Source organism: Tursiops truncatus, chromosome 5, assembly GCF_011762595.2.
Source record: "Tursiops truncatus isolate mTurTru1 chromosome 5, mTurTru1.mat.Y, whole genome shotgun sequence".
NCBI lineage: Eukaryota > Metazoa > Chordata > Mammalia > Artiodactyla > Delphinidae > Tursiops > Tursiops truncatus.
Window position 1 is genome coordinate 119,347,509 of NC_047038.1, and position 12,754 is coordinate 119,360,262.

The 12,754-nt window shown below is 36.1% G+C and overlaps 1 protein-coding gene across 2 annotated transcripts in view; it reads left to right on the forward strand.

Annotated features, from left to right (window-relative positions):
• Window positions 1-12,754, forward strand: part of PPP3CA (protein phosphatase 3 catalytic subunit alpha) — a 295,701-nt gene that overhangs the window by 209,383 nt on the left and 73,564 nt on the right. For both annotated transcript variants that reach the window (XM_019926474.3, XM_073805565.1), the window contains exon 3: window positions 9,506-9,630. In XM_019926474.3, the coding sequence (XP_019782033.1) occupies window positions 9,506-9,630 (125 nt within the window). The remainder of the gene's footprint in view (window positions 1-9,505; window positions 9,631-12,754) is intronic.

Sequence of the window (12,754 nt, forward strand, 5' to 3'; positions counted from 1 at the left end):
CTAAGAAGAGTAGTTTTTTTGAAAATCCATTTGGTGAAATACCTTACATTTCTTCTATTTACCGTGTCACTTTCAGCTTTTAAAACATTACTACCATTACACAGCCAAGGAACAGAGTGGTCTTGTAAATGAGCTCTGCTACAAAAGAAAATGAGGCTAACTGGAAACTCATCATGGTGCTGTTACTGGCTGAAAGATGGGTAATATCACTAAAGCCATTTGGAGATATTTCCACTCTTAAAAAATGGAAATTGTGGAACATGAGGCCCAGTCTATTTGATTTCAGGCTTAACAGCTTTCAACATATGATAGCATACATTTGGATAAGAAGTGGAAGAAAATAGAACGACTTTTTGTATGTTTTATTTATGGCTACATTGACTACAGGTACTGCAATCATCTGTCTAAATCTGGCAAAGATGTTTCTTAGGTAGACAACCTCTGGAATAGTGGCCACATCTGCCATTTCACTTTGTGTTAGTGCATTCTGTGTGCCACAGCGTGCTGAGCCTTTTTTTCCCCCTTATATTATTTCATTTAATTTTTAAAAACTTATTTTAAAACGGTTTATTATGAAGCCCCTTATAGATGAGCCATCTGAGGCCTCCTACACAGATTAAGTTTTTTGTCCTAGTTACACAAGTAGCGATTTATAGGGCAAGGTAGTCAAAGCCTAAAGAATTGCAGTAAAAAAGAATAGAGTGTGACTGTGTGAGGAGGAGATTGGGAAAAGCATATTAGAAGAGCCCATGCTTTCTTGAGATGGTCAAGCTGATTCAGGGAGAATTAATGAGAAAATGATTAACTAAAAAGCCACAGCTTACTGATTAAGGTCAGTTAGGAGGAATACACATACAAAGCAAAAACTCACAGACAGCAGTTATGAAACTGAGCAGTTTAGCTTCATAGACTGTGTTCTCAACCATTACACGCTACTGCCTCTCACCCAGGAAGAAATAACATGTCCAGGAAAAAGCCAGAATTGAAAGTATACTTGTGGCCACAGTTCCCAGACAATTAAAAAAACAAAACAAAACATAAAACACCCCTCCAGAAATACCAGTTTGGAAGACCTAAGATGGGAATGCTAAGGCATAGATCTATAACCCCTAGGTCTGATTACCATAGTGAGAGCCCAGTTTTTAGGGTCCTGGAGGGAGTTCATAGGATCTGAAACCTGGCATCAGTATTTCAAAAAGTGAAGGGAACGATCTCTCGTTTATTAATAAATATATATAAGTACATAAGATATCAAGTTTATTTATATTTGTCTGAAATTATATCATCTCATAGTTCATCCAGTACTCTTTATTGTCTGGTGATGACAATCAAGGGTTTGGTGAACTACATAATGTAAGTAAATCACATATCAAATAACTGATAGTTTCCAAGACTGATCAAACTTGGACATATGAACATAATGATGACCAAATTTAAATAACGCTATAAGTATTGTACATATTTACTTATTATTTACTACTGTCACTGCCATGACTGTGACTTAAAATAATTCCATAATGTTATTATGAATCTTTAACAGTTAGGCATTTTGTTAAAATCTGGATTGGTGCTGAAATGGAAAAATAGTGATAATAGATGGAACAAATACATTCTTATTCAATAGATTAAGTTCTTCCAGTAAACAAAATAAGAAAAATCTTGATAGTGAGAAAACTCATCTTTAAGATGAGAAATAAATATGTGTTTCAATCATTGATTTTTCTGCTGATGGGGATAAACAGTGGATTTACCATGGTGCTGTGTATGCTTGGTCCTTCTATAAAACAGTTTAAAAATGCAGACTCTTCTAGTTTCTTTCCATGTAATTATAAACTGAGTTATAAACTGAGTTATAAACTGAGATTTAGGGGATTCATGAAGTATTCATATTTAGTACTGGATTGTTGTGATTTTATTATCTATTGTAAGTATATCCCATTCTTGTTTTTTCAATTGTCCTGTTACATTTCTCATTAACGCTGGCTAACAGTTTATCTTTGTAAAAAAGCATCATGAATATAAAGAAAATGTTTGAAATTATTGCTGTTAATCTGCACTGGTGCTGTTATTGTTTTGTATTTAATTTCATTACTGACATTTCAAGGATTTTAAAAGAAAAAATATAGTTTTTAGGAAATTTTAATTATAGACTTTTCATTATCATTTTATACTATCAAGCCCTGGTTAAGAATTCATATTTTGTATTTTATAAAGTACCTAATACATATTTAACATTTGAAAAGTAATATTCATTCTGGGGAAAATATTAATTATTTTGCAGTATACCTCTTTGATGAATTAGAGCCCTGTTATTTTTTTCTTGGTTAGTTTATTTTACAGTTGATGAAGATCTCTAGATGTATAGTGAATGCTGTAATGAAACTCACTTTTATCTCAGTAATTGCCTGATTTCAGAAGTTTGCACATTCTGCTAATGAATCACACATATTTGGGCAGGCTGGTTTGTACTTGAACTTATCATCCACTGAAGTTACATAAGCCTGGATGGTCTACAGGGGGAAACAGATACGTACTTGTGGTACCCACTGTGTTTAACATCTGACAAAACCTCTAAATGCAAGATCGTTCTCTGCAAAACTGCAGATTTTGGAAAAGAAAAAGGTGTAGCAGATAGAGGATTCAAAAACCAAACCAGTAAATTAATAGGTTAATCTCCTCATGCTGAGAATTAGACATAATATTAGTTCCTTAACATTAGAACTTTTATTGTCTTGGAAAAATGTGTCTATTATGGAAAAAAAATTGGGTTGCAGTAAATGAAGTTGAAAGGAGAGTGGAATTCTAATGGTGAAAATTGCTCAGCAATTCAGTAATGTCTTCTCTAAGAGAAAAATTACAACCTGTTAGTTTCATGTGAACTGGAAAAACGTGTAGAGGTAGTTATTCTACTTCATGCACATCTTCCACGATGATAAAAGCCAGTATTTTGGAGGAACTAAAAGATCTTTATAGAAAAATAAACAGTGAGTCAAGAATTAAAAGCTCTTGACTTCTAAATCATAATACTGATGCAATTTTGAAATGCCAGTCCATGAAAAATCTATTTTCACCTGCAATGTATTATTTCACTGATTTGTTGTTTTCTGTAAGCATTCTTTAAACTGGAATTCTATGACATTATAAAAATTTTGCTTAGTGTCAGTACAAAGTTGACCCAATGATTTTCTTTGGATTTCCTTTAATATAGGCAAGTAAACAGGGCCAAATGCATAAGTCTGAGCATTAGTTCAAAGCTATTCTAAGTAGTTTTATATGAAAGTATGTATTTTTATCTTAGGTTTCTTTATGTTTTCCACTCTGGATGGCAGCTGTAGCAGAGTTCTTTTCAAGCTATCAATTGTGTAGCAATTATACTGGGACCTCATCCTAATATGTTCAGTGCATTCTACTGTTTACATTTTCTAATGTAGCCATTTAGTTGCCAAAGTAGATTTAGAAAACAATGGAATTCTTTGAAAAAATAATTAACTTATAATATGAGTATACTTATTTGCAGAATCACTAAATTGATTTAGACATGCATACTTGATTACACATATAATGTACGCAGGGTTGTTGTTTTGAGCACCTTTTCAACAGAGAGTTAGCAGTACTTCTGTTAGTCTGGAGATGCAAGGCCTAGGCTTGGTCCTGGTTGTGCTTATCTTTCTAACTTGTCCTCTATCCTTGAGATTATTTTCTCAAGGGTCTGTTTGTCCTCAATATGCTGGCCATTATCTGCTCTCCTGAGCAGTGTGCCAGTTCTAGGGACTCTTAGACTCGCCCTGTGACTGATTCGTTGTCTAGTTTGTAGATCCCAAGAGCTTTCTCAGCTAACTACAAAGAGCCCCTTGTTCCTGCCCCAGCTGTTTATTGCATTTCTCTTTAGCACTACTTCGCTGTAATCTACAGTGAGTAAAGTCTTGACCTTGTTTAATGACTCCCTAACTGCTGCACTGACCACTAATCTCCAAATACTTCCTCCTGTGGTAGGTGGCTTTACAGACACACACATTTAAATTAATGTTTATATTTATATATACTTTAACCTCCTAAGTCTGTGATTTCAAAGTTTAATAACTAGCTCTCTAGCAATGATATGAGAAATAAAAGCTATTTCCTTCCCTAAGAAACAAAGACAAAGGCTTTCTGTATGTTTTCTAGTTCCCCCTTTAAAATTCTGTACTCCTCTTCAGAAGCCTTAGATCAAAAGTTACTGAGACCATTCTTGTGTGAGAATCATTTCCAGTAAACTTTTATTTACTGTGGGTCAAGATTTACTGGGGGAGGGAAGCAATATTAAAAGGCAATTACTCAAAAGTAATTGTTTGCTTAGGTATTACTTAGTAGTTGGTTATTTAGGCATAATTTATGTATTTCCTGATAGTAGACGAGAATGAAGAAATAAATGTGTAAGCGTTGCAGGATGTTGATCCCTCTTGCACCATTTGGTTGTGCTGAGGCTGTTAGAACAGCCAAGTTCAAAACCACTTAGTCACCTGACTTAGAGAAGGGACCAAGGAGAAGATAATGGCAACCTTACCACCTTCTCAGCAAATAGATTCAACTGCTCAGTGTACCTGGTAGTTCTTACTTGTCCAGTATAAAAACAAGTGGAGGACTGCATCAGGTTGCTAATGGCTGAGGGTAGCAGTGGTCCAGAGAAAAACCCGTATGCTTTCTTTTGTTATCTTTGATGTGTTCATTTCATTAAATGCCATAACTATACATCTGTGATGGAAATATATACAATTCTGGTGATAATCTATTGAAGAGATATATATTTTTGAATGTTCAGCCAGATGGATGGATATTTCATAGAGACTAGCTTTTACTACCTGTACTGTGTTCCTGTGTTTTTGGTGCTTTTTCAGTATCGTAGATCTCTTAGAGCTAGCCCCTAGTTGAGTTCCTGCCTGCCAGCAGTGTTTCGTTGGAAATGAGAAGCAAATAATGGGAAGCTAGGAGAATATGGGACGCAGGAGTGTTTGGTGAAGAATGAGCTTGCCTGGAAGGTAGAATAGAACTTGTCAAAGCCTGGCTGTTCTAGAAGTGCTGTTAAAGCCAATGACATTGAAGATGAAAGGACCTAGCCTCGTGGGGAATTAGAGGCTGTGAGCAGCCAAGCAGATGGTTTGCCTCATTAGCTGACATTTGTTGTACTTTACTTCTCTTTGGACACCAGTGTGTTAGGTACCCAAGAGAATGGAAGGTGCGGGCCACGGCATTACAAAGAAGGAAGGTTACCTGGCTATACTTTTCACTTACCATCATGTGGAAGTACCCTTCCCTCTATGTGATGCCCTGGCCCTACCCTCCATCCTCTTGGGTACCTAAGTGTGGATATACCTCAGTATGGAGATCACTTTCTTCCTGACGTTGGATATTAAAATAGTAAATGTTCCCAAATATTAGGACTTTGGGATAAATCCTTTATCTGAAGGCTGCAATGCACAAGGCCTGAGCAATAGCCACATTCAAATGCACAAGTAAATTTGCTCTCTGTCGTCACCTTTGTTAGATTCACTCCTCTATCCTAGACTCTATCAAACAATCACTTCAATATTATCCTTTCACATAATAGGAAATCCCGATCTCACACCAACCTGGAATTAGCATTGAACGAAGTTGCCTTTCCAGTGTGTATCTCCCCCACATGTGAACCCTGTGAGGGGAACTGCACAAGCATGCAGAATGAGGGCTGAGTGTGCCGAGACAGAGGGTCAAAAGCCTAGGTCTGTTTAGTCTTACTCTCTGGATAAGAGTCATCGAAGAGCTTGTTATAAATCTGCATCTCTGGAGATTCTGATTCAGGACCCAAGAATCTGTAGTTTCAAAAGTTCCCCAAGTGGTACTGATGTAGAACCAGGTAAAGAAACTACCGTAAACTGTGTGGAGTTCCCACATTCTCCCCCAGTCTTGCCGCACACTAATTCGAAAGTTGTGACTTAAAGGCTTAAAACAGGCACCATCTCAGACCAGTCGAAGACCTTCAGCTTCCACCAAAGCAAACTCCAACTATTGTCCAACTCTGTCAATCCCAAGGGCCCCTCAAAACCTTGACTTCTTAGTTAATGGATTTCCAAATTCAGCACAGCACAGGCCCAGTGGAAGAATCCTAGGGTAGCACGTTTCTCGTGTACCTTTTGGGTGGTAGGCGCTATTCTCCACCTGGTCAGTGAACCAAACTGATGGCTTCACACAGGCCATAGTCCTCGTGTAGGTTATGTTCCAATGGGAAGAATCAGGGAAGAAACAGGCATGCAAATTAATCAGCTAGATCATTCCTGAGAGTAATAAGTGGATGAAGAAAGTAAAACAAGTTAATGGGAAGAAGAATAATTTTAGAGAGAGGTAGCTCCTTTATCAAAAGACCTCCTTAACACTACTGACATGTAGCTGAGACCTATTGGATGAAAAGGAGTCAGCCTGTGAATATACAAGAAAGAAACGTGGCTTATTTGAGACAGAGAAGACTGGCATCTAGTGAACAAGAAGGGCAATAGGATGGTGACTAGATAGATAGATAGATAGGTAGATGATTGTTTTTTAAAGTTAAATAGCTTTAACTTAAGCTAACCTGGGAAATCCTTAAATCTCTAATAAAAATATCTCAATTTTTCGGGTGTATTTTATTTGAACTACTGTTTTCTTTCATTGGGCTTTGCATATTTTTTATGATTGTATGTGCAAGTTGCTTTCCTTCGCTGGACATTGTCATAAGAGGTCCTTACTGTAAAAGTATGATTTGAATTCTGTGGCTGGTCTAAAGTAAAGTCAGTGATGATGTGGCCATCATACAAGTAACTGAATTTCAGAGTATTTTGTTTTCCATGCCTACACCCATTTTGACTAGGGGACCTTTTAATAATAGCCTAAAAATATGATTATTAGACTTGCTACTATAATACAAATTCCAAATAATGTTTGAATCCTCCATCCTACCCCATCACCTGGCTTCATGTTTTCCCTGAGCCTTACCCCATAATTGACCCTCTGATAGGATCCTATCCCTCTGATAGGATTCAGGATAGAGAGAGGGACAGTGGCAAGGAAGTGTCCTGGTCACAGGTGTTCACATTTGACGGCTGCATCAGTTCAGCTGAAACAAAGCGCCCTGCTTCATACTTTCTTTCCCTGAAGTTCCTTCCTTCAACTTCTGAACTTAATGGAGGGCATGTAAAGAAAGGCTTGGTTTCCAGCCAAACCTTTTTTGTTTGTAATTTCTGGTTTGAAACATAACATGACAGGTGTAAAAATGCCTGCCATTTGAGAGAAACCTGTGAAAAGTAAGCCATACCAACAGTAATTTCAAGGGATAAATCAGTGGAAGATGAATTATCTTATTACTTATTAATTAATAAGTTTATTCTTGCCTTCTTAAAAATTTAGTAATACAAGATATGCTAATTCAGTCTTCTAAATGGATTTATTATTAGTCCATTTAAGTTTTAAGAATTGTTTTATTATCTACTTATTTTTAGTTGTATTATTATTATTATTATTAATATCAGTTTTCACAGCTTTAAATGCAGCATGCAAGTCTCCCCAAAGTGGGTACTGGCATCTGTACCCGGCAGTGTTTGAACCACGACACTTGTTGCTCTTTATTTCTTTCCCTTTGGTTAAAATACAGTATATGACATGTCTCTCACAAACCAAAGTCCTCATTAGGCCAGGATAAGGACCCGTTTGCAAAGTACTCAACTGTAAGAATAAAAACGATTATTTATAAACAATTTTCTAGTATGATATTATTTCAGAAGTGGAAGAATGTTTCTGGCATTTGTACTGTGTATCTCTTGCTCATGAGAGGGAAGAAGCTATGGGATTGGAATTTGCAGAAAGAATGCCTTAGCAGTTATAGCTCCTTGTAATTTACATCTGTTTTGATAGGTTCTAAGCTTTTTGAGTGCAGGTATTCTAAAATAGAGTCCACCTGACCTGTACCTGTTTCAGGCTTATAGAACTCTGGGTCCTTACTAGCTGTTCCTTGATGGTAAGAATGGGGATTTATAGGACATTTTTATTCACCCATTGTTTTATAGTGTTTTCATCAATGAACTTCTTTGACTCATTTTTCTTTCTATCAGCTTTCATCAGATAAAGGAATGAGGTTTAAAACATTTCAGCTTACTTGTGATTACAGCATAAGAATGTGTTAAGATAGCATCCTTTGGCCTTGATTTCCTATTCACTGATAACATTCATTCTATGAACCTCTTAGCATTAAAGAAACAGCCACATCACATTCATCATTCAAGCATAAAATTGTCTTAAGGTAGTAAATATATACACATGTATAAACCATATAAATGTCAAAGATATTATAACATGATGGTTGACAGCAAAATCTTTGAATTAGACAAATCTGAATTGAAACTCGGTATCGTTCTTTTTTTTTTTTTTCAGTTCAGTTCAGTTGTATCATTCTTTTTTTTTTTTTTTTTTTTTTTTGCGGTATGCGGGCTTCCCACTGTTGTGGCCTCTCCCGTTGCGGAGCACAGGCTCGGGACGCTCAGGCTCAGCGGCCATGGCTCACGGGCCCAGCCGCTCCACGGCATGTGGGATCTTCCCGGGCCAGGGCACGAACCCGTGTCCCCTGCATCGGCAGGCGGACTCTCAACCACTGCGCCACCAGGGAAGCCCATATCATTCATTTTTAACAGTGATCTCGCCTAGCCACATAACCATAATGGAGATAATATTTATTTTTTTAGGGCTTTGAAAGTAGTAAATGAAATAGTAAGTACTGAATAAGGAGTTTTAAAAAGACAGACTACGTAGCTTTTTGAAGAATTTTGGTTTAAAAGAGAAGGTGAGAAAGTTAAGAAATGTCAATTACCAGTCATTATTTATACAGTTTTACAGGATTTTTTTAATTTCACAATTTAAAATAAAATTTGACATTTGATACCAGGGTACATCTTACAAAAATGCTCTTTTATAATATAAATTTAAATTAATTGGAGCTTTTTCCTTTCTCAGTGGTACATAAAATAATGATGTGTTTTATAATTGATGGCATTTTAGAGTCAGTGAAATACAGTTTTTATAACGGGTATCAACATTTCCTTTTCTTCAGGAGTCAATAACATGTAGTAGATACATATTTAGACTCAGTATATAGATTATGTCAAATTTCTGAACCTCTCTTTGACTAATCTGCAAAAGGAAATCCTATCCCATGACTATAAAATGTGTAGAAATCTCTTAGCAGAGTGTTTGGTGCAGAATTGTTAAATGTACAACAATAATAGCCATTATTGTTATTATTATCTTTATTTTTCCAGTTAATCTGTGAATTGGTAGAACTGGATGCAAAAGCCAGGTCTGCCACCAATTAAGTTTGGAATTTCTGTCTCACTTTCCTGTTTTACAAAAGAACGTTTTGGCTAAGATGACCTCTAAATTCCTTATGGTTCTAAAATTTTGTAATTTTACTGTCTAATTCAGAGTCTTAACAAAATGTAACCATCAGATGAATTTTCTTTGTTTCTTTCAGTTTGCGGGGACATCCATGGACAATTCTTTGACTTGATGAAGCTCTTTGAAGTGGGCGGATCTCCTGCCAACACTCGCTACCTCTTCTTAGGGGACTATGTAGACAGAGGGTACTTCAGTATCGAAGTAAGTCTGCATCATTTCTTCTTAGCTGCTCAGTAATGGATCAACAATATCTTAGCAAAATAAAGTGGTATATGTATTGCCTTAAGGAAATCCCTAGTCTTTAACAATGAACTTTAATACACATAAATGTGTGGGAAATTCCATATCCTATTTTCCGTTGATTCTCATATGCTTTTTATTGCATAGAAATGCCAAGGAAATGGCTCATAGTAAGATTTTGCCTTTCATACTTTTTATAGATTTGGAACTTTGCAAAACTTGCATGATATTTGACATTAGATAATTCTGTCTCCTGTTGAGACAATGAATCAAATTTGATTAAATAAGCAGGAATGTGTTTGCCTGGTTATGTCTCATAATTATGAGACAATAAGTTATTTTTGTAAATTGATAGTCAAGTGCATGTGTCTGCATTTGTGTGTATGAGTCTGTATGAGTACACTGACAGCTGCTATATTTTGTCTTTTTTGGCACCTGTCATCTAATAGGGTAATTTGTCAAAATCATTAGTTAAAACAAAACAGATAACCTTTGAGTAGAGGTTCTTCCTCAGCCTCCCAACTGCATCTGCTTCAGGTAAGTAGAAGTTACGTTCAGAATAAAGACAAGGCTCTTGTTTCATTCAGATGTTTTCTCTTTCAGGTGCTTAACATGGTGTTTCATACATAGAAATGACTCATTAAATATTTATTAAAAGAAATAGTTTGAAATAAGAATAAGTTTTAAAGAATCAGAGCTCATGCTATAGTAGCTGACATCATATGTGCTCTTGGAAATAATGTGTTAAAAAGGAAAACAGTTATTCTTAATTAAAGAGAGAAATCAAATTTACTGAAGTCTCACACCAATGTCATACATTCATAACAATCATTTATTAAAGAGATTCTAGGTTTTTAAATTTTCATCATAATATTTCATTTATTATAGGAATATTTAATGTTGAAAAACATGTCACTCCTAAATGGCTTTTGTTTTTAAACTATTATACTAACTTTTGGAGGGGGGGTTATTCAATTCACCTCCCATCATTGACTATGCATATATGTATATATATATATATGTCCCACCAATATATTAATCACATTTAAGGATCTCATTTAAAGATCACATATTTCTTAATCATTCATGGTGGCAAGGGAGGGAGGGGTGGTGTTGGTATATAAGTCCAAAAAGAGGAGTACATTTAGGTATTTCTTCAATGTATATGTACTGTAATTAGGAGAATTTAAAGGAATATACATCCTTGCTCTCTAGAAACCTAAATCTGTGTAGGAAAATATAACTGTAAAAAGCTTTATAGAATAAGAAGCCTAGAACAGATGGTTCCAGGATTCAATTATTATTTGAACTGATTATTAAAATCTTGGGATAAAAAAGGTACAGAAAATAATTACCATTGGAATATAGATGTTTGGGAGAATATCGAGGGCATATATGGCTGGGGTTAGAAACAAAAAACAAGTAAGATTTAACTAGGAGGGAAACTGAAGTGAGAAAAGTACAGAGGAAGAAATAAGCAAACCTCATAAACTTCATTCATGGGTTAACTTGACCAACATGGCAGAGAAGTGTGACTGAGTACAAATTTTGTAAGACCTTTGTATCACATTAGGGCTAGTATCTGCCAAGAGTAAAGGGAAAAAAAACCCAAACAAACATAATGGTGGTTTGAACAGGATAGAAGTTTATTTCTCTCTCTAGTAAAAGCTGATAGATGGGCGGACCCTGGCTCGTGTGACCCCGCCTGGTGCCAGGGCCCAGGGCCTCTGCCTTATTGATCTGATGTGCGTGGCCTCGTTACAAAGTCAACCTCATGACCCAAGACTGCTACACCAGCTTCATCCCTCATATTCCCACATTACATGCAGCTAGAAGGAAAAGAAGGAAGAAAAGGGTATGTCCTCTCATTTAAGGATGTTTCCCATAAGTGGCACTGTTACTTCCCGTGGGCCAGAATTGGTTTACCTTGCGGTATATGATTTCCGTGTGTAGCCAGATTTGAGAAAGACTGCTATAAACAGAAAACAGTAATGGGAGATAAAGAGTTTCTGCTACTTCCTTTAAATTAGGGTCATGTGGAAACTAAGGAAATATTTTTAAAAATGATTTTAGTGACTTAAATTTATCTTATTCATTTAATATTTATATGCTCCTATGGAAGGTTCTGAGGATAAATGAAATCGGTGTTCTACTTTTCTTGAAGCCCACCTTCTAAGCAAAGAATGGCAAAGACTCTCCTGTTGGGAGTGATTATATTTTCTTAATCTTACCAGTCTATTTACCTTTGATTTTTTTACGAGAGGAGTTCAGGCTTCTGAATCTCTGGCCTCAAACCTTTTGAAACTTGCCAAACTCTCTCTAATTAGAGCTTTTTAGAACTGTTTCCTTAAAGAAGTTGTGAAGCAGTAATCACTGGTTCCTCAGTAGATTTTTATTTTAGTCTACAATTAATCTAGATTTTTGAACTATGAAAGTTGTGGTAGTTTATATAATATGTCCCTTCTGCAATTCAAGCAAAGAATCAAAGTCTGAAACCAAATGTTGGTGAAATATCGAGTGTGTGTATCATAGGACATTTAAAAGTTCTGAGATGCATATATCAGAGTCCCCATCTTCAAAAACAGCTCTTTAATTCAACTCTAGAAGTCTGGGAGTATAGCCCCGGGGACTTACCACATACACAAAGAAATGACAAAAGTGTGATAGCCTCAGAAGTAAAAATGATCCATTTTGATTAGACTGTGACCTTTGAGGGGTTTGAGAATGGCTCAGTGATATCAGCCTATTTAAAATAGAACTAATATTTATATAAAATATACTTACTGAAGATACTGTGAGGCTTCGTATTGTGGATTAAGGAAGCTGACATTGTTTGCAAGCTGGAAATGGTATTGTTTGCCTAGTATAAATGATCTCATTTATTCCTCACAGCTCTTCAAGGAGCATGTAAATGTCTTTCTTTTCAGCATGCAGAAACCAAGGCTCAGAGAGAGTCACACACATAGTAAATGGCAGTGCCGGGATGCAAAGTCTGTGCTCGTTCCACTACATCCCATGCCTTGGCCATATACTCACTAAACGAACCACCAAAAATGCACACATCAGTGATGCAGGCACTGATACA